This window comes from Copidosoma floridanum, unplaced genomic scaffold (genome assembly GCF_036245765.1).
Source record: "Copidosoma floridanum isolate Cflo_tuat_1 unplaced genomic scaffold, Cflo_Japanese_pri ptg000006l, whole genome shotgun sequence".
NCBI classification, from domain to species: Eukaryota; Metazoa; Arthropoda; class Insecta; order Hymenoptera; family Encyrtidae; genus Copidosoma; species Copidosoma floridanum.
Genome location: NW_028321883.1, coordinates 9,843,639 through 9,865,346, shown reverse-complemented (window position 1 = coordinate 9,865,346; position 21,708 = coordinate 9,843,639). Strand labels below are relative to the sequence as shown.

Here is a 21,708-nt window from a genome sequence, read left to right as displayed (position 1 = left end):
ATCTGAACGATAAAACTACATTATAAAACTGAATGTAAAGAAATCTTAAAATGAACATTTTGAATCATTCATCTCTTATTTTTTGTACAACAACAACTATTTATCTCATATCTTTCGATGAAGATAAAGTTTAGTAGAAAATAGGCCAAATAGAAAGGAAAAATATTAAATGTACCGATAAAAAATTATTTTTCTCTTTATTTAAAAATTTGAATTTGCGATTCTCAAACGAACAGTCGTATGGTTGCCAAGGTTTTGTCTGCTTCACAAATCTTTTTCGTCGCGCTTACGCGTGACTTGATAAAGAGATACATAACATAGGTAAACAAATTGATATACTGCAGATTTACTACAAAAATTGACACATTATCTTTTAGTCTATTCCAGTGCCAATAACACTGGCTACATTTACCGATCTCTACATCACATTACATTCATATTTTAATAGTAGTCTATTGTAAAGTAACATAAATATTGATCTGAAAGTTATAAATAAGCCACATATTATATCGGAAATTTCATCCCCCCGTATGCTTAGCATTACAGAGAAACGTTTTGCATTATTGTTAATTTGGCGCATCTATGTCTTTTTAGTGCCATATAGACTCAAGTGTATAAATAGTCACACTATAACTTGACTACAAATGAGCTACAAATTGCCGAATAGTTTTCTGACAAATATTCTTGGCTGGTTAGTAAATGTCTCTATAATTTTACGCTCTTTTTTTGATATGGATGTGTTTTAGAGAAATGTGACCAAGTGAACTAAAAACCAAAAATCAGCCACATATTATTCTGTTTGTTTTATTTTTTAGTGTGTTTAGCATCGCAGACATATATGATATATGACACCCATACGTATCTCGTGATATGTTGGTGCTACAAAATTATTAATTTTACTACACATTTATTACGAACCAGCTGCAAATTACTCGCATAAATTGGTTATACAAGTAGACGTGCTGCTTTAATATATGTTCTGGCCGGGATATAGCCGTCTCAATACCTCGGTAAAAAGCTTTACTTATTACAACTACCTCGTCCCCACTTAACTGGAAATCTATCCTTTAGGAGGTCTTTCGCAGGTATCCGGTTTGGAAATGCCAGAAACTCCTGTAAAGAAAATGAAAAAATGGCATCATGGGACACGGATCTATGCAGTACTACAAGATAATTATTCGAATTAATTTAGTTGCGCACTGGTGCACTAAATTCAGCTTTCTTATTACAGCTCTGTGTTAACATACTTTTGCTCGCTTCCGTATAGGCACACAAACACAATTCAAAGTTTGGCTGGCTCCTGCGTGTTAGAATAATCCTCTCTATCACGGCGTTTCCTTTGCCTTGGTGTCGATAACCTACACCTATTTTATTTCGCTGAACCACACGTACACCTGGTATTTTATTCCTCGTATGCTCGTCTTAAAATGGCTAAAAATGCCCGTTGTCGTCCTGATTCTATTCGTTGCGACCGATCATACACGCAGACACACTTGCCTTCGCTTTTCTCTATTCTCTCTTACATCTACGTACACACACACATTTGCTCACTTGGATCACCCAAAACACTCTCGTCCCCGTACTACTCTATTGCACCATTGCATTGCACACCTACTTCATCTGTGCTCTCACGGTCACCTTCTGGCTTATCGAAGTCGTCCCCGTCTCGCTGATGGCTTGTCTACACGACCGACTTCCGGCGATTCTATCCTCTGTTTCTGCTGCCCCTTTTTTATCCTTTACTTTACACTCCATCTCTTGAGATCCTCTGTATTCACTTACTACCTACACCTTAATCTAATTAATTCGCTACTATTACACTATTCTCTTTTCAATCTATCCTTTTTCTAAATATTAAGTCCAATGTTCTCCTCTACGACTTTTTCCCACTTCCCTCTACTCTATTGTATTTATCCTGTCATTTTTTTTATTCTCTCTTACTGTTGTCCTTTCTCGACAACTCTACCTGATGCTTAAAGCGGTACATACTGCTGCATTGCATGTATACTATTCATACATATGGATGCACACGCTCCTCCCTCGATGTTCTCTACTGACTAGTTTAAATACACATAACAAGCATATTACTTCTGTTAGTGTCTCTCATCTTTTTCTCTTCTCTTGGTAGTAGTCCACGGCACCAAAAACACACAGTGCATGTTGTGCCATACATATAAAAATATGAATATACATCTATTATTTATTAGGTAGCTGCCATTAACATTTTCACATGCCTCTCATGATGTAGTAACGTGATAGCTCTATCTACCAACTCGTAATACGTAAAAAAATGTCCGTTAATGGTTCATAAAAAATGCTGAATTATTATTGATTTTAGTTTAGTCAATTAAAAATTATCATACATAATTAAAAAACTAAATGTCATGGCCCTCAAGTTTGAATTCACTCAACATTGAATAATTTATCTCATAATAACATAATACATAGGTGTCTGTGTCAACATGTTCTACAATATAACAAACAGCTTACAGTATACAATTTTTTTTAGTAAAAAACTTTTAATAGTGATATTTATTACATATATTCGTTAAACTATGAGTGAATAGTTACCTCATTACTTAGTAGCTATTTGTTTATGAAAGAGTATTTTTCATGAAATAATTTTTGTACCATGAAAAATATGTCTTTTTTAAATAATTGAACTGCTTATGTGACAAATAAGCCAATAATTGTGAGTATATTAACAAAACATCCAAGCTATTTTTTTTTTTTTTTTTTTTTTAAAGAACACCGAATTTTATTGATATGGATTTTACTTGATACGTACAAATAATTATCAATCGACGAATTATCCGTGGTCCTCACCGTAGTATACAGGGAACATTTCGATTTTGAACTTTATTGTGTGTATCATAAACAGTACACGTTCTAATATGTACTGTATTGATGCTAATGCAGACATCATATGGTAGTCTAGTGGTTACAGAACCTAATTTGGAAGCCGAAGGATGGCGCGTGGCGGTTCGATTCCCGGTTGGGGCAGATCTTTAAAAAAAAAAATCTTATAACGCATGTATATAATCGTAAGAAAAAAGAAATGTATTTAAATACAAACTATATCTTGATATTTTGTTACATGTAATCTTCCCTGCACAAAAAAATAATATAAATTTATATTATAATAACATTATAATAAAATATGTTACAATCTTCTTTATCTATAAATTAATCAGTCATAGTATTAATTAGATATAACTGCCTTCTTTATCACTTGAAGACTCATAATTCTTAGCTTGTTTATTTGCTTTTTTGGCAGCTCAGACTTTTCCTGATTAACAGAGTACTATTTTTTTTCGTCATCTTTTTTTTAATTGTACTTTTTTTACTGTCATTTTTTGGCAATATAATTATCATTCTTTACTTTATTCTCTTTTTAAACCCTTCTTTTCTTTTCTAACAACTCTTGTTTTTTTATCTCTTCCGTTTGTTTCAAATTCTTTTTTCTTACTACCTCACCCGAAAATTCTAGTTTCGGTGGCAGTGTATAAGGACGAAAGTCAATGTTCCTTCTCTATCGACGTGTACATTTTGCACAGCGAGCAGCAGTGCAAAAGTGCATAATTATTACGCTGTGTTGATTGATTTTTTCTAGCGGTAGGAAACTTTTACATCATGCACCCAATACGAGTATGACTATAAATTTGTCGTGTAATTCATGTAATCTCTTTCGATAGTATGCAACTTAGTAAATTTCTAACCTTAATTTGAATATAGAAACAATGATTTAATGATTGTTGAAAAATCTTATGAAAATCAAACATGTGACTTTTGCAGCATCCGATGCCGAGGAGTCTAACAAATAATTACATTAGCGTATAAATCTTTCAATGCATGTAAATATGCAAAAATTTTTATCAAATAACAAAATTTATAAGATTTTATTTAATACCTAATAAAATTTTAAAAGATTTTTGATAAAATTAAACTGTTCTGACCGACTTTTTATGCTTTTCGGGCCTGTTAACATCCGCTAACAAACAACCCTCGCTTCGCTCGGGTCGTAAATGTTAGCGGATGATACAGGACCTTCACTTTTGCCCTAAACATAATCTATTACCATATACTCGCCACTGAAGCTAATTGTTTTCTAATAGCTAATGAACCATGAATTTTCAGCTGAAGCAGTAAGAAAAATAGTATACACTACACGGGACGTCGCTCTATAATTCGCTCCGGTGGTTTGCTCTCTCGGAGGGGGGGGACAACTGTTCTGCTAGGAGCGGATCCTCAAGCTTCGTTCCTTGTAATGCAATGTACTATTTGTTTGACTTTCAATTCTTCTTTTAATCTACTCTCAAGTGATGAAATCGCATATGTATAATTTTTCTGAAAATCTTTTACCCTTCTGTTTTAGTGTTGGGGGTCGATTTAAAAATTTAGCTTAGGTTTTTGAACTTATTCTTAATAAGTGATAAGTCTAGTACGTTATGAGACTCAATTTTTTTTACATGCAGACAAGTCATTACTAGTAATATCAATAGCAGATGAAATTATACATTTATATGTATCAACAACAGCTTCAATAACACTGTTAGTTGTTGTTGACTTCAAACGTGCAGTTGATGTTGTCAAATTAAAAATTTTATTATTCAAACTACGCTCTATGGGCTTCTCTAATTCAGTTTGCTGCTGGATTGAGTCGTTTCTGTCAGGCATATCTCAAGTGGTTAAATCGTCGGATGGGTCTATGTCGGGTTAGCTTGATTTGTTTCAGGAGTTAAAAAAATTAGATCATATTACGCCAACTTAAATATTTTTATCTAATTTACCTTTTCGTGAGCATCGCATACATTTTACTTTATCTTTATTGGTTTCCATTTTGAAATCTAAAAAACCTTTAGACCTAGAAGACAGATCGTGCCAATCGAGGCCGATCTCATTATAATTTATCAATGGTTAATACACTCACTAATTTTTGCGACAATGCACTTCATGTTGCTATTCCACGTGTGTGGAACAGTTTACCTGCCGAATTAAAATTATTGTTTAATCAACCTATTTTTAAATTTTACCTCCATAAATATCTATTAAAATCTGCTTTTAATTTATAACAGTCTTAAATTAACATATTCTCTCACCATTTTTTAAATGTGTAAACTAGTTTTTATTGATCGTTAAGTGATTATTTTTACGATGTTTTATGTTTATTGTTCATAATTATTCTTAATATTTTATTATTATTATTATTATTATTATTATTATTATTATTATTATTATTGTTTGTGCTGTTACTTCCCGAGTTGATACGAATTATATACAACTAAAAGCTATCCGTCCCTCAAATTCAGATAAGATGTATTGTGAATATAAAGCAAGCTCATTTGACAAGAAAAGCTCATACGTTATGTATATGCGTGTGTGTAATAGCTTTATGGTGAACGTTCAATAATATGCTGACATATGGTACAGCCAGACTCTTTGTAAGAATGCACGTATGTATTAAAAATCGTATTATATGTATGAACGAATGAATCGTATTGTATCTATGAGTGAATAATTTACTTGCGCATTGATTGTCCACTTCTAATAACACCGATTTTTAAATTTTCAATTAACACACTGTATTCGTTATATTCAAAATTGATTGTAAAATCCCCAGAAGGATTAATTTCGAAATTTGTAAACTTACTGTCACAATTAGGCTTGTATTTAGCGTTCTTATATTGCTGATGCGAGCTTTTATCATCACTGACCCAAAAAACTCAATCGCACTTGTTAGAAAAATGCGATTGCTACTGTTGTACAGTTATTTCCTAATATATAAAATCATAACATGTAACATCATCGTGCAAGCCTACTGTTTTTTTGTCAAGGCAATCTGCAAGAACATCGCTCATTGGTTGACCTAATTCAACCAAAGGCCTCTTGTACTCGCTCTGACGCTATAAAAACTCACCATCAAGAGAAAAAATTGTTCTTTTTACGTCCGTCACCTGTCCTCTAAAGTTTTAGTCTACTTTTGACTCCCGTGACTCGTGAGTACCTTATACACGTAAGGCATAACGTGTTGGCTGAGGCAACTCGGGTGCAGTTCGAGAGTATCAATAATATCAGACTACGCTAAGGAGCGAGATACAACGGAAGTGGTTTTGGCGATAGCAGAGAAGGCAAAAACCGCAACATCTTATAGGCCACGAACTCATTTGTATAGTTTAAGTAATCACTGGAAATTACTGCACGAAGCTTTAGGGAACTCCGAAGCAGCAGTAACAACAGTCAGTGATAGATGTAAGTTTTTCATCAGTAATATAATTAATATCAAAATCTGTGAAGTGATCTGAATAGACGGTATCAAAGAGAATACCTGTTTTTAATTGTTTTAATAAAAGAATTAAAAATCAAACATTGATTAAATTATCCATATTATTTAAATAATTATCTTTACTTGACTAAAAAGAACAAATAAAGCTTACGAGCTAAATCCTAAGAAACCTATATGAATAACATTAAAATAAAACGGTTAAGACCATACTTTGAACAAGTCGGGTCATAACAGTGTTATGGTTTTTTATAATTAAAATTGTCATTGTAACTTGTTAAATCTTGTAGGTTGTTGCTTGTGCGCAATCCCAACCATTATCTTGTTTCTATGTATTTGCCAAGGTGACATAAAGCCTTGAGCCTTTTGTCTTAAAAATAAATTCAAACTCAAGCAACAGCATGTATTTTAGAACTTGAATCGTTTTCATAGTGTTCACTTTGTTTCATTGTTTTATTATTTGTCTCTTCACTGAAACAACCATTAATTTTTATAAAGTTCTCATTCAATAAGTTTCTTGACCGATCAATACTTGTGTTGTACACATGTATGTAGAGAAAAATCTCACTTTCACTCTCACTGTACGTATCATGTGATGTACATGACAGCTCGCTTTTAAAAATAAAAAGAATTTCCTCAAAACTTAACGAGTGTAGCTTATTGTACTTTAAATCATAAGATTCACTGCTATCCTGTATATTAGGTTTTGGTTGTGCTGGGTATGAATCAAAATTGTGTGCTGAAATATTTGATGACTTCGTATTATATTGATCTAGTTGAGAATCAAGTATTTGAAACTTACGCAATAAATTATCCCTAAAAATTTGATGCAAAGTTTCGTAAGTTGCAGTTACAGGAATTTTATTTAACAGTGAAACAAACTCAGCCTTATCAGCTTTTCTTTTATAGGCACTAAAACACTGTGTAATAGCTTTTTTTAAAACGGGAGCTAATAATTCCAAAGTAATAGACTAAGTAGGATTTTCTGTTATAAATTGTATTAAATACTTAACACTTACTTTTCAGAGTCTTGAATCCTCTGACGTCAGCGGGTTTTAAAATTTTTGTCAAGTCTGGGTACAAATAGCGAAGCAGTTTTGTTTCTTTTAGGGGCCTTGGAATCCCATGATTTGGTTTTTTAGCACTTATTTTTGTTTTATAGTATCCGACTACATTCATAGTGAAATTCTAAATAGTTTTGAACGTATAATGTAAGCTTTAAAGTAATAAAAATCACGCAGGCTCATATTGGAAAACTTATACAAGAACAGTGTTGTGCAGAATATCGTATTGATTTTTTTTTAATGTGAAAGAAATGCATCTCCCAAAAATAAGGGAGCAAACGCATCTGGAACAAAAGGTTTTATTTCAAATATAATGAAATTTAATGTAAAAAAATTTTTAATTTCAAAAGTCGTGTATTGTTAGTTTACTTGCATTAAATTGTTTCCTCTTACTGCAAAATATTCTATGAGCAGATTTTATTGTACTGTTTCCATGGTTGTAGTTGCTGTAGCCGAACTTGAGCATTGTAAGATGTATTAGTGGATCTGATTATTTTTCTGACGTTATATTTATCTTATTATGCGTACTTAAATTATTTAATTTCTTAAACATTGTATTAATAATATTAACAACAACAGACAAATTCAAAGCGTATCGTTTTTAGTTATACTAGTTCAAATAGGTGATGGAGCAAGTATGTAAGTAATCGGTAATCCTAAGGTAGATGAAGGAATAATGATGTATCATAAGAAACGTAGAGTGTTATGTGCACAAGTCACTAATATGTATTTTAGCTCTAGAAATAATGCTGAAACTGTACTAAATATTTTTTAAAATATACAAGATAAACGTATAAAAATTTTATTTTTTTTATTTTTATTTTATTTTGTACTACTTGTTGATGGCAATGATATTTTTGTATATTGATAAGAACGTTTTGATTTTTTTTTTATTAAAAAATTTTATTATTCTACTAATAAGTAGTTTCGATAAATATAACAAAAATGAGCGTATTGAACGAACATTATTTCGCCACACAGACTTTTAGAAACTAGATCCTAATGCGATCTACCAAACCTTCAGCGTTCCGCATAAAAACAGGAAAAGTCCTAATATTGCTATGCATTATTCTCTGATAACGAATAATAATAATAAAAATACATCTATAATCAACTTATCTGCTTGCATCACTCATTTTACTATTTTGTTACGTTTCTTATTGTACTAAATAAATTATCTATGTAAATAAATTATACATGCAAGAACTGGTACATAAGTTAATTCGGGAAAATTCGTAATAATATCACTTATAGATAGGAATGATAAACTGCAGTTACTTTAGCTGACTAATCCAAAACTAAATTATGGGACAGTGCAAATTTTAGAACGAATCCCTTAGTGAACTAAGCTTTTAAGAATAGGGAGTTTTTACTTTTAAAGTTTTCATAACAATAAATTTCTAATTAATATTTTAAAAGCTTCGTTAATAATCTGAAGTATATTTTTATTATTATTTTAGAAGCCTTACTTCAAAGTAGACCATTACCTCACATACCTGCTCTACCAGAAGGAGATCCTCCAAGTGGTTCAAGTGTTCAAACTATGTCTCAACAGCTTAACTTGGATCCACATTCATCTTCATCGAGCAGTGGCCTTCTTGAAGCAGCAAATAGGTTGATAGATTTTTATACATCATTTAAATTCCTCAAAAACCTGCACCTGTATCATTTAATTTAAAATTTTAGATGGACAAGTAAAGAAAATCTTTTAACTCAAGAAGAAGATGACCCACAACTTTTTGTCGCATTGTATGATTTTCAAGCAGGGGGTGAAAATCAGCTGGGATTAAAAAAAGGTAATTTTGCTCTGTATTAAAAATTTTCTTTATTTCCCGTTTGTGTTTTTTTTCTTCCTACTTATTAATTTTTTGTGCAGTCATATTATAATATTTTTAAGGGTTAACTCCGTATTTTTGTGTTACTGTACACTGATTTGCTGTCATTCTTAATAAAAACAGGTTTTAATTTTTTGTAAATTAATGTAAAGATATTTAACATGTCTTTTAAATCGATACTATACTACTAAAGTAAATATAAGTAAAATCAATATTTCATGCTCCGATAGGCAAGACAATGTATACACTGATTCAATTAAATTTGACTAATGCATAGAAAAAAATGGAGAGAAACCTAAACTCAGCAGGCTACAAGAGTATAAGACATACCTCACATTTACTATAAAAAACTTACTTTTTGCCATAAAACTTTCCATTTTCATCTTCTCTCTCTCACACACACACTCATCAGAGTTAGTCTACTACTGTTTACGTATACAATGCATGCGTAGATGTGTGTAGGTATGTACGTGATCAAGTTGTTTTGCTAACTCATGTGATAGTTATTCCATTGAGCACAAATTTTTTAGACGATTTTGCGTTAAAAATTTTAAATGGTGGTCTAAAATTAGACAAGTTTTATTCAGGAGATAAAAACTGAACACTTATTGCAGTGCCCCAAAACAGAAAATGCAGTTTTTTACTCATAACTTTTAACATGTTCACGTTTAACCACAAAGTTGTAAATCTTAAAAAAATGAAACTTTTTTTGACACGTATTACTCTATTACAAAGCGTAAATGCACTATAACGTAAAATAGATACGAAAACTACGGAAGAATCGTTTTTTGCTTACGTGAGAAAGAAATTGAAACTTAACAACGAATCTTTCAATACAGTGATTTTCTAGCTTATTGAAACAAAACTTATTGTTCAGGAAGTTTTTCTCAATAGTGCCATCTTTACACTAAACGGTAATAATCGTTGTAAAAAGGTCAAAAATTCGTTTTATAGCATATTAATCTTCTACATTACGTTTGTAAACAAAAAGTTAAGTACAAAAGTTGTAAATCTTACGAAAAACACTTTTTTATACCATTTTTATGCATGTTGTCTAGACACTTTTAACAAGAAAGTCAAATTAAAAAATCCAATGTAATATATTGAGAGTGCGATTCATTGAGAGGGGGGGGGGTGAATCGCAAAACATACGACATATCTAATAATGTCTTAATTAACACACGTGTAATACAAGAGCAAGGTAGAGAAATGCTTCGCATGCCAAAGCTGGTCGTTAACTGATTTTCCCTGCTCAATACGTATAGCTAATCTTACCTAGCAGAACATCTGACGCATATATACATACATACATATGTAAACATATACTATACTACATCTCTCCCCTTTTAAAAGGTTTACATTTTTTAATCTTTGGTACAGAGTCTATATAATGAAATCAGTCCAACATTATTAATTGCAAACGATTACATCACTTCTTACATACTATTATACGAGATCAACACAATCACTGCTGAGCTACACAAAGAAAACATAGAACTGGCTTAAACACAGCTACTTATCACAGATTGAGTCTCTGCACGGGTTTAATCACTCGTTTGGGCCGGTCCACAGACTCTGAGATCTGCGAACTCTTTGGTGTGACTACCGGATCGCCTCTAGTTTCAAGTTCTTTTACCTCTGGCCCATCAGCAGCACCCGACTTTCCTTCTCCGTCCTCTTCACGCGCCTTCGCGATTATATCGTGGCTTGCCACCTCCGATGACCCTCCGCTCAACTCTCTGGCCTCTTTCTCGAAGAATGAGCCTGACTTTCTCAGCTGATCTGTGTGCCTTTTCCACCGTTGACCAGGCACTTCTGAGGGCTTGCATATGTAGGTGCGCTCACCCAGCACTCTTTCCGCCACCGCCGGCTTCCATCCTGGCTTCATTGGGTTGTGGTAGTCACCTCTTCTCCTTCCTGGAACTCAACATCTCGGTGTCCTTTGAAGTACCTGCACTGCCTCTCCACCGCTTCTTTTGGTTTCGCTATTCGCAGTAAAGTCAACCGTGTTCTCGGCGTCCTTTGTAAAAATCGGCTCGCCGGTGACTCCTCTGTCGCGCCATGCGGAGCGGTGCGATAGGCAAACAAATACCTGCTGATCAAGGTGTTCAGAGACTCAACACTCACGTTTGTTTTGATAGATTTCTCAATGCCTCTTTTGAACGACTTGACACCATTTTCCGCTAGTCCGTTTGTTTCTGGATGACACGGAGGCGAGATCCTGTGCCTGATGCCATTTGCTCTGCAAAACTTTTCAAATTCTTCTGACACCAGCTGTGGACCGTTGTCCGACAACAGCACTTCAGGTAGACCATACCTGGCGAAAACCTCTCTTAATTTTTCTGTAGTGGTCTTAGAGTCAGTTTTATTCCCCGGTATCTCCAGTATTTCCGGCCATCGTGAAAATGCATCCACCACAATCAAATACATTATATTCTTAAACGGACCTAAAAAATCAATGTGCACTCGCTGGAACACTCGATCTGCCTCGGGGTATTTCTTCAACCTAGCCTTTTCCGGCGCGCTAGCCTCCGATTGACAAGCCGAACATGACCGGGCGCAGCCTTCGATTGCCTTGTCCAATCCGGACCACCAGAACAACTGCCTTGCCACCGCTTTCATCTTAGAGATGCCAAGGTGCCCTCCGTGCAGTTCCTCCAGCAACCGCTGCCTTGACGCCTCCAGGATAACTGCCTGGTAGCACCACATAATCACTCCGCTCTCTATGTGCAACTCTTGAGTGCGCTGCGCGAACGGCTGTATACTTTCATCCACTTTGCAGAGCTGTACATCCTTTCGCACCTGCTTAGCCAGCTCGTCTAAACTCACCGGATTTCGATCCTCAACAAAATTCACGTACTCAAACCCTGCCTCGTTTTCTTCTTTCATCTGGCGTGGAAACCTGGACAATCCGTCCGCAGCACCGTTGGACCTGCCCCTAACGTACATCAAATCATAACTGAATCCACTGAGGAACAGTGCCCATAGCTGCAATCTTCCTGCGGTATGCCCTTGTGTTCTCCAAAAATCGCTACCAAGGGCTTATGATCAGTACACAATGTGAAACGCCGGCCCGCCAAATACTGATAAAAGTACCTTACTGACCAGTAAATGGCTAATGCCTCTTTGTCCAGCACTGAATAGTTTTTTTCGGCCTTGTGCAAGGTTCGGGAGGCATAACCAATGGGTCTCTCGGTGCCATCGGGAAACACCTGCAGCAGCACCGCTCCCAATCCATGCTGTGACGCGTCACAGGCCAACTTAACTGGCAGCTCTGGGTCGAAATACAATAGATTCCGATCGGCTGATAATTCCCTCTTGACGTCATCAAAGGCTCGCTGCCGCAGTCCAGACAAACTTCTCCCGGCTCAGTACCTCGTAGATTGGTGATAAAGTACTGATTTAATCTATCCTGGTAAATCTTCCAATCTTCACTGACCTTGAACTCGGACATCGACCCAATGGTCGAGTATACGTGTACATTCCGTGGAGCTACTGCTCCCCCGTCGCTCCCTTGTTGCAACTGCCCTTCCAGTTGCCTCGTTTTTGCCCGGAGTTCATCTCTCTCAGCGCGAAATTTGTCGATCAGCGCTTGCTTCTTGAATATTACCCTTTGCACTTCTTCTTTATTCATTGTCCTTTTTGTTTTTTCTTTTTAACCTCGTCGCCACTGTAATATATTGAGAGTGCGATTCATTGGGGGGTGAATCGCAAAACACACGATATATCTAATAATGTCTTTATTAACACACGTGTAATACAAGAGCAAGGTAGAGAGATGCTTCGCATGCCGTAGCTGGTCGTTAACTTATTTTCCCTGCTCAATACGTATAGCTAATCTTACCTAGCAGAACATCTGACGCATACATACATACATATGTGAACATATACTATACTACAGCCATCAAATCTTTTGATAGCATGCCTTTTTTTTTTAATTTCACTTGTGTACAAAACGTTAAGTACGAAATAGATCTTATTTAGATACATTTTGCCAAATGATTGTTTCATTAAATATAATTTTCTTATAATATTTGACATTGACTTTCAGATTTTTGTGTTAGTTTTTTTATTAAAAATAACAAATAACATAAAATTTGTTTGGATATGATACTAAACTATAAAAATGGTCTCAACATAAAATTAATTAATTTAAACCACATTTTATGATGTGGCAATTTGTGGATCGGTCGTGCCTTACGTATTGTGCTTTATAATTAGGAAGTGAGTCACGAGAATTTTTTTTCCTTTAAACGTAAGGGTGTATGACAGTTGAGAGGTCCTTGTCGATACATTTTAATTGTGCCAACCACACGAAGTACCTCGCAAAGTACATGCAAAGGACTGTAGAGAGTACTAAGAGGACTTGAAGCGAACCAAGAGTATCACAGTAGAAATCTGCCAGCACAAAAGCAAATTTAAGAGTACTGGGACAAAACAGTATTGACTATGAAACATAAAAATAAGAAGATTACAAAATGATTTTAATGATTTAATAAAATTATTTAAACTATTAATTGTTTACAACTGCAATGCAGAGAAATTTTTCCATAAAATTTTAATTCCATGAACATACTATTTAATTACTAAAAATTGTTGAATTGTTACTTCCCTAATTAGTCTTTCATCTTAATAACTTTAATTATTAGTTTTTAAGATAAAAAATATAAACACAAACACACACATGCACATTCATATATATGTACAGTAAAAGGTTTTTGGTATAAGCCTTGTGCGCAACTACATGTTATACCGTCGTAGTTATTGTAGTTAAAAGCTGTTTTTACTCATTTTTTGTATGTATGTATGTATGTATCTATCTGCATACAAATATATATGTTTATCAGAAAGTCACGCCATTGCTCAAAACAAAACGTAATGGTTTCATGAATATGATTACAAGCAAATTACGATAACTATAAATTGCTTTAATTTAAAACAAAGTTATAAGAATTGATAAGTTGACCACTAGTAAAAAACAGTAAATAAATAGAAAACGTTGACTGACTACATAAATATTATAATTGTGTTTTTATACTATAAAACATCGATTATTAAACCCATTGATAATGTATTTTTCTTACAAATATGTATATGACTAGAAATATATCTCTCAATGTGACTAAAAGTGTAGAAATACTTTTATCTTACTAATATAAAAAGCAAAGTCCCAAAAACCGCTGTAACAGCTAACCGCAAAAACTACTCAGCCGATTTTACTGAGATTTCGCATACTGATTTTTAAAATTTCCTAGATAGTTTTCATATAGTTTTTATCTTGAAAAAAATAATAACAATAGCAAGAAATAATATCAAAAATTTTCAAAAATACGCTAGCTTTTCAGTTTAGATCATTAGGATTCACTAGGTGGCGTCAACGTAGAATCGAAGCCACCTGCAATCGACGTAAGTGCGTCTGGTTTCAATGTTGCCGAGTAAATAGCTTAGTACCATAGTTTTTTACTGGCAGCACATTAAGAAAGAAGTTGCTAGTCGTTAATCCGGTTACTGACAACACTCTTCTCCATCAGGCAAGCCACTTACATCGAATTACACTCTAAACCGCTAAGATTATCAAATGCCTTTTTTAACGCCAACGTCTCCGGTGTAGAACGTGCACAGTATGATCTAACACCTCAGAGTTTCGTGGCAGTTCTTCCAACTGGTGCTACTAAAGCACCTTTTGCTACAACAGCAAACGTCACAAGCGCCAAGAAAAACAACCTCGAGGAGCTTAGACAGCCACATTGGCTGGAAATTTCATCAGCGTCCTTTTCAAAGGTTTGTCCTAACGGCAGACCTACATAGAAGATATTCTTCACTCCCTCTTTCCCAACTGATGGTAAGCGATTGGTTATCTGGGGAACGACCCAAAGACGAGATATCCTTCGGCCAGCCGCATATCCTCCTCCAGCACCATGTCCGTACGCAAAGACTCCGAGAATAAAAGTCAAGTTACCTGCAGCTGGCACTTCATTATTCAAAATTATAAGAATAAAAACAACAACAACAACAACAATAATAAGGAATGATTGAAAGAATCACAACTGACCCTTTCCAGTGTCATAATAAGTATTTACGTTTACTAAATCATCATAGATTTCATCGGCTGTTTTTAAAGCCATCTAACGTTAAAACACCTAGCCAACAAATACATTTTTACAACTATTTCTGACAGTAATTCGTCCACCTAAAAAGTATATAAAGCCAGCCACTATAAAATCAAGTCGCTCATGTACTGGCAGACGTCACAATCGGAGTTGTTCGTCACGAGGCTGCGAAATCCGGCTATCGTTGGCCCTGCATTAAGCGTCTAGCTAGGAATCACCGATCCACTTTCAGGTCTGCGCTGAGTAAATTTAACTGTGAAGGTGTGAAAGAGATATACACTTGAGCAAACGAGACAGTCTCCCCACCTTGGAATACCAAAACGACTAAGCTCTTGAAAAAAAGAAGGTGCTGTGGACACCAACGTCTCCAGCGGAACACCACAAGGCATTGGGAAAAAGCACTATAACTAGCTCCAACGCTACAGAGCATTATGGTTTTTCTACTGATCAGTCTGGTGCAACAACAGCAGGCCAGAAAAGATTACCCTGAGGTATCCAGGCAGATACACACCAGTATATTAATATGCCTATTAACAATTGAGCTTGAGTTAAAAACAGCTCAAATTAAGAACGAGAACTTATCCAAACCTACGGTGTGAGTGAATGTACGGCTCCTTGGTAGCTCAAGTGGTAGAGCAACTGTCAAGTAAACAGATGGTTGTGCGTTCGATCTGCACTCGGAAAAGATATTTTTCTCATTCTTATGTAATATCAACTATTTCAAGTTTTTATTTCGCCTTATAGGATCAACAAAGTCCAAACAAGTCATCTACTCAAAATTTGGAACAAAAAGTTTATACTACTATCATTATAGAAAAGAACTAACCTAAGATCAATTAAAATCTTATATTATTTAGCAAGAGCCAGCTTGAAGGAAAAGGCAAAGTACTCAGAGACAAGAGCAGCAATCTACTGCAGCATTTACTAGTCGTATAGTGGAATGATCTGATTAGCTGTGTTTAAAGTGCGGCAACAAAAGTCACAAGCAAGAAGACTTCATCTGGACCAGTAGTGAGTTTATGATTCAATATCGCAACTTTGTCACTAGAACATATATAGCTACATAGAATCTAGTAAAAAAGTACTGACAAGCAGAAAGGCCGCCGCAAAAGGGCGGTGGGACCTCAGTGGTCCCCACATTGTACATTGCGGCATAATATCAGCCGCAAAATTCAAAAATTCAAAATAGTAAACAAAAGTAATATTAAAAATTAATTCAAGTCAGGCATTTGAAAATCATAATAAGTTGAAATAAACATAATTACAGTAACAAAACAATTTTTAAGCCATTATTTAAACAATGACTGTCAATTTGTTAACTCGGATAAACGAATAGTCTTAAAACCGGGCGGTTCAGGTATGTTTTACAATAATAAAAAAAAAATTTTTTTCCTCAAATAGGGAAAAAAATTTCTAAAATAAAAAACTCTTTGAATCCCCCTGTTTTGATATTACCATCCTGATGGTAGCACCAACAAGGCCATCAAATGCTTTCAAACAGCCCTTTGTTGAACAACAACCTATGAAAATGACGTCATATTGACGTCAATGTGATGTTATTTATGACGTCATGAATGGCGTATTTTGCGATGTCACAAATAACGTCAATAATGACGTCATAACTCGAGATAGGGAGAAGTTTAAATTAGATTACAATCATCAGCACCCGTCTACTGCTATTAACTTAATGTTAAAATTTTAATCAGTAAATGAATTTGATAAACAAAATGGAAAATAGTTTAGTAAACATTTAAAAATTTTTTGCAAATCTTCAATAAAGTGTGCTACTTTAATTGAATTTTAGACTGCCAGAGAAATAATAATGAATGAAACAGTTCGAGGAATAAGTAATTAAAATTATTCGACAAGATTCTGGGACAAATTATTTTTCAAAATACCGCAGTATTTCGTTGAAAAAAAAAAAATAATAATAAACAAAAAAAAATAAATGAATAAAAAAAAGGAATTACCTCCAAGGGTAAAGCTATTTTTAGGCTGTAGATTATTAAGGAAGTTAAATAATTTATATTAAATGCAAGAAAAGCATCGTAATACTTTTAACAATGATACCATCGGGTGAGTGCAAGAAAGAGTCTTTTCGAAGTAAAAGTCAACAAAGAGCCTTTTTAGTTTTTCAGGCAGAAGAAAGTCTTCTTAAAGAGAAAGCCTTATTATACAGAGATTTTCTGAGGTACGTGTACTAAGCAGTCGTCGATAGGTACAATTAAGCCCAACGAAACGTTGCTCAAGATTATTCACCGACATTTTTAGGTTTTTAATTGTTCCTCACCCAGCTCTCGGTTGGTAAAAAGTTCAACAAAAGATATAAACGCCTTCTTAACCAATTTTTTAACTTTTATTTTAAGGTGATAATGTATATATTTTTATAGATCAATTACTGAAGCATTAGTTGATAACACTATCGTCAATCACTAGATATCACAGGGTGCTTATTGGCCAGTGATTGAATCAATCGAGCATTATTTAATAACACAAGCGCAAATTACTAGGTTTACCGTGGACCGCCTACTGACCAATAATTGTGGTGGCCAGTAAGTACTCCATGTTAATTGGTGATAAGCGCTTCTGTTTTCAACGAATGCTTTATTGATTATTAAGATGCTCAGTAAGCGCCCTTTATACCTAATAATTTGCGATACTGTTATGATTTGAAGCTTTATTTATTCATATATATATATATATATATATATATATATATATATATATATATATATATATATACTAGTGGGGCTCCGCCCCCCTGCGCGCTCCGCGTGCCAACCCCCCCTTTTATTGTGTTATAAGTGTAATTTTTTTAAAATAAGGTTTGTATTAATATTTTTTGAAGCCTTAAAAAATGATAAAATTAATCGTTAGTATGAAAATAATATGTTGAAGTATATTTTACAAAATTCGGAAGACTATGGCATTTTTCGAAAATACTCGGGAATAAATTTTCTACGCTGGGGGGTGAGTACTGGTCTGCTTTTAAGGAAATATGAAGAACAAGCTGCTAATTTCAAATAAAAGTGGTAAAGTTTATATAGACAGAGAGATGTGCCCTTAACTTTTTGTTGGTGAGCTTTATTATAAGAGACTAATGCCTAATTTTTATATATTTAAAACGACAACGTATTGAAAGATTTCAAATATCGTCAAAAATTACAAAATTACGATATTGTTAGAATCACAAATTGATTTTATTTTAACAGTATCGTTAGTTGATTGTTTTTTTTCTTTTAATTTTTTATAACCAAAATTTTGGCCCATTGGTAAATTTTTACAACCAAAATTTTGGCTCACTAGTAATTTTTTCTTCGTTAACTTTTACTTTGTAAATTTGTTTTAAAAAATTACAAAATGTCTAAACGAAAATTTGACCGCGAATTAGACTCTCAAATTGCAACGAAACAAAAAATTCTTCCTTTTACATCTACAGAGAACTTGAAGTCTAAATTTAAAGTTGGAGATAGATCTGTGTGAGAAACTTATTGTTAAATAATTAAAATTACTGAAAAGCATTGTCTAGATGTGGAAACCCAAAAAAAATTTTTATCCAAATTGAATCAGAAAACAAATTTGTAATTAAAAATGTTGTTTGGAATGAAATTTTAGAGTCACAGAAAAACTTCTATAGCTCATTACTATTTTTATACTTTCTTGCAAATTTTCTATTTAATCAAAAAAGCAAATTTCAGTACCGTCTAGTACCCAGATTTATGTAATCATAAACAATCCGTTTTTTGTAATATGTTTTCAGATATATCATCATGGATGCAAAATTTTATCAGTGTGACAAATGTAACTCAAAATTTTCAAATCAAGAGTGTCTATCATTGCACGAAAAAATTCACAAAATAAAATTTTTTGTATGTGATCTGTGTAGCATTATAATAGTAGACAAGAAAAACTATTTGCGTCACACAAAGGAATGCTAAAACATTGAAAAAAATTTTAAGTGTATTAATGCCAAAAAAGTTTTAAAAGAAATTATCACTTACAGAGACATTTGAAAAGTCATGAAAAAAACGTTCAAAAAAATATTTGTCAAAATTGTGGAAAAAGTTATGTAAGAGCAGAGCACCTAAAAAGACATTTACAGTATGTAATCAAAATAAACATCGTAAGTAAGATAATTGTAACAAAAATTTTTTTATGGTCGAATAAAATTATATATGAAAATTAGACCACTTGTAACAGTTAATATATAAGGCTTTACGAATAGATTTACATTATAATGGGGAAGTTGGGGAGGAGTGGGGAGGTGGAGGGGAGCTAGCATAAAAGTAGGATTACTCAAAAAATGCAAGAAAATGAAAGAATAACTACCTTATTTGGGGGGAGCTGGGAAGGAGGTGGAGGGGAGCGGGGGGAGCAAAACCTCGCTCTAACTCTTAAGACTATATAATTTAGGAATATATATATATATATATATATATATATACATACATACATAAATGTAGTACCAACTTAAAATCGGAGAAATAAAAATTAAAGGCTCTTCTTTATATTTAGTTTGAAAAGGCTCTTTAGTGCCTATTACTCCAAAAAGTTTCTTTATTATGCTAACCTGACAAAAAAATTTGTATGGGTATGTTTTAGTACTATAAATAACATATTAAAATGTCAAAGGACCTAGCCTAACCATTTTTGAGAAATAAAATCGCGAAGTTGGCCGCTTATACACATGCTCTCATGAAGGACTTGTCAGAAAATGCACGTTTTTACTCGTCACTTTGGAAAATTTTTTAAGAATTTTTTAAAAAACGGTTATGTTAAGGTCTATTAACAAAAATAAGGGAAGCCTAGGCTCACCGTTTTAAAATATAGCAGTTTGAAATCCAGTCAGAATGTTACTAGAATACCTGTATAGTGGTACAGTCTGAGACGAAAGTTAGGTTAATTTGTTGCTTTAACGTTTGAGTTTGCTTTCCTGGGCATTTTTCTGCTCTATACATCTAGTTTTTAAATTATTTACCTGTTTTGTTAAGAATAATCATAACAAAAACAATATTAATACGGAATTTGAAATTGACTGTACCACGACATTCCCCTTAAAATAGTATCAACATATACATTCATAGTGCAAAATCTTTAAAAAATCTACAGTTTTCTAAAAAAATCGACCAATTTATCCTAGTCTTCCATTTTTTTCTTGAAATCGTGAGGTATTCAAACTAGTTTCTTGTATTTACTTGCCTACTTCCTTATGATAAATTAATCAAGCCATAATTCTCGAAAATTAATATATAGAACTATTAAAAAAGAATTTTAAAGATTTTTATTGTTAAGCTACTCATCGTGAGGGTTCCGTGAGATTTTTATTAAAAGCAACCTGTGTCACGTGGATGAAGATATCGACAGTACGACTATGATACATACTAAGTATAACTACAAAAAAAGAAATTAGCTGCCTTGCGTTGTATGACTAGAGGTGTTTTTCGATGGTCTATCTTATCAACTACAAACAATCAGATAAATTTGTGCAAATCATTGTGTGCTGCATAAAATGTAAAATTAGTTCACCGATTGCGAGGATTAAAAGTGCAATGTAAATTGTGGAATTCTAATATTTTTTATAGTAATTGATCTATAAAAATAAATATAGTGCCACCTTCGAAACAGAGAAAAAAATTTTTGTTATCTGTGTATGATTTACGCGCTGTTAAAAGATTTTGGTAAGTATTTCTGTAAAATTACAATTACAATTTATTGTAGGTAAACAGATTAATTTTTTTACACATAATACAACTTTTTTTTAAAATCCATACTCCAAGTTACAAGTGGTAGAAACTAGTATGTGTTGAATAAGAAAAGTTCTATTCAGTCTCTGTAAGAATTTTTAATCTAAAATAAGCACTGTTTATAAGGACTGAAGAATTTGTCCTAATGTTTGTACATATATATGTAGTACGAAGTTTGTCACTGTAATAACGACAAGGTTTAAATAAGGAATGTAAATATAAGCCAAAAAATATAGTATATGTATATAGATAAATATTCACGTATAATTGGATGTAAATTGTACTTTACTGGTCATAATCATATTTTATATAATCGTAGTAAAAATATGAGTTTTCTTCTGCCTCCAGCTTTTTTTTGTCCCAAATAGGATGTTGATGATTTCTTAGGAGTTTTAGATGGCATAAATTATGTTCAAATCCTTAACAGTTATGTGAAAAAAAAAATCTACTATGATGTGGATTTGAACCCTAAAGTGCAAAACGATCCCTGAAGCGGCATGAACCTTATTCATCTTAGCTATCCGAAGGACTAGTGAATTCTCTTTCGAAGTCACATATATGTTCATAGATATTCTCCAGAGCTTGTCCTACAGTTCGCAGCAGTTAGGATGGGAAAAATTAATAAATTAGTGGTTAAAGCTGTACTGAAAACGTTAAATAATAATTTAAGCTGCA

General features: G+C 33.5%; 1 protein-coding gene across 1 annotated transcript in view; it reads left to right on the top strand.

Moving 5' to 3' along the window:
- The window catches only part of Abl (tyrosine-protein kinase Abl), a 451,059-nt gene that overhangs the window by 70,591 nt on the left and 358,760 nt on the right, over positions 1-21,708 (top strand). Inside the window, 2 exon segments of the mRNA XM_089598684.1 lie at positions 8,805-8,958; positions 9,031-9,140. Of these exon segments, the coding sequence (XP_089454810.1) occupies positions 8,805-8,958; positions 9,031-9,140 (264 nt within the window).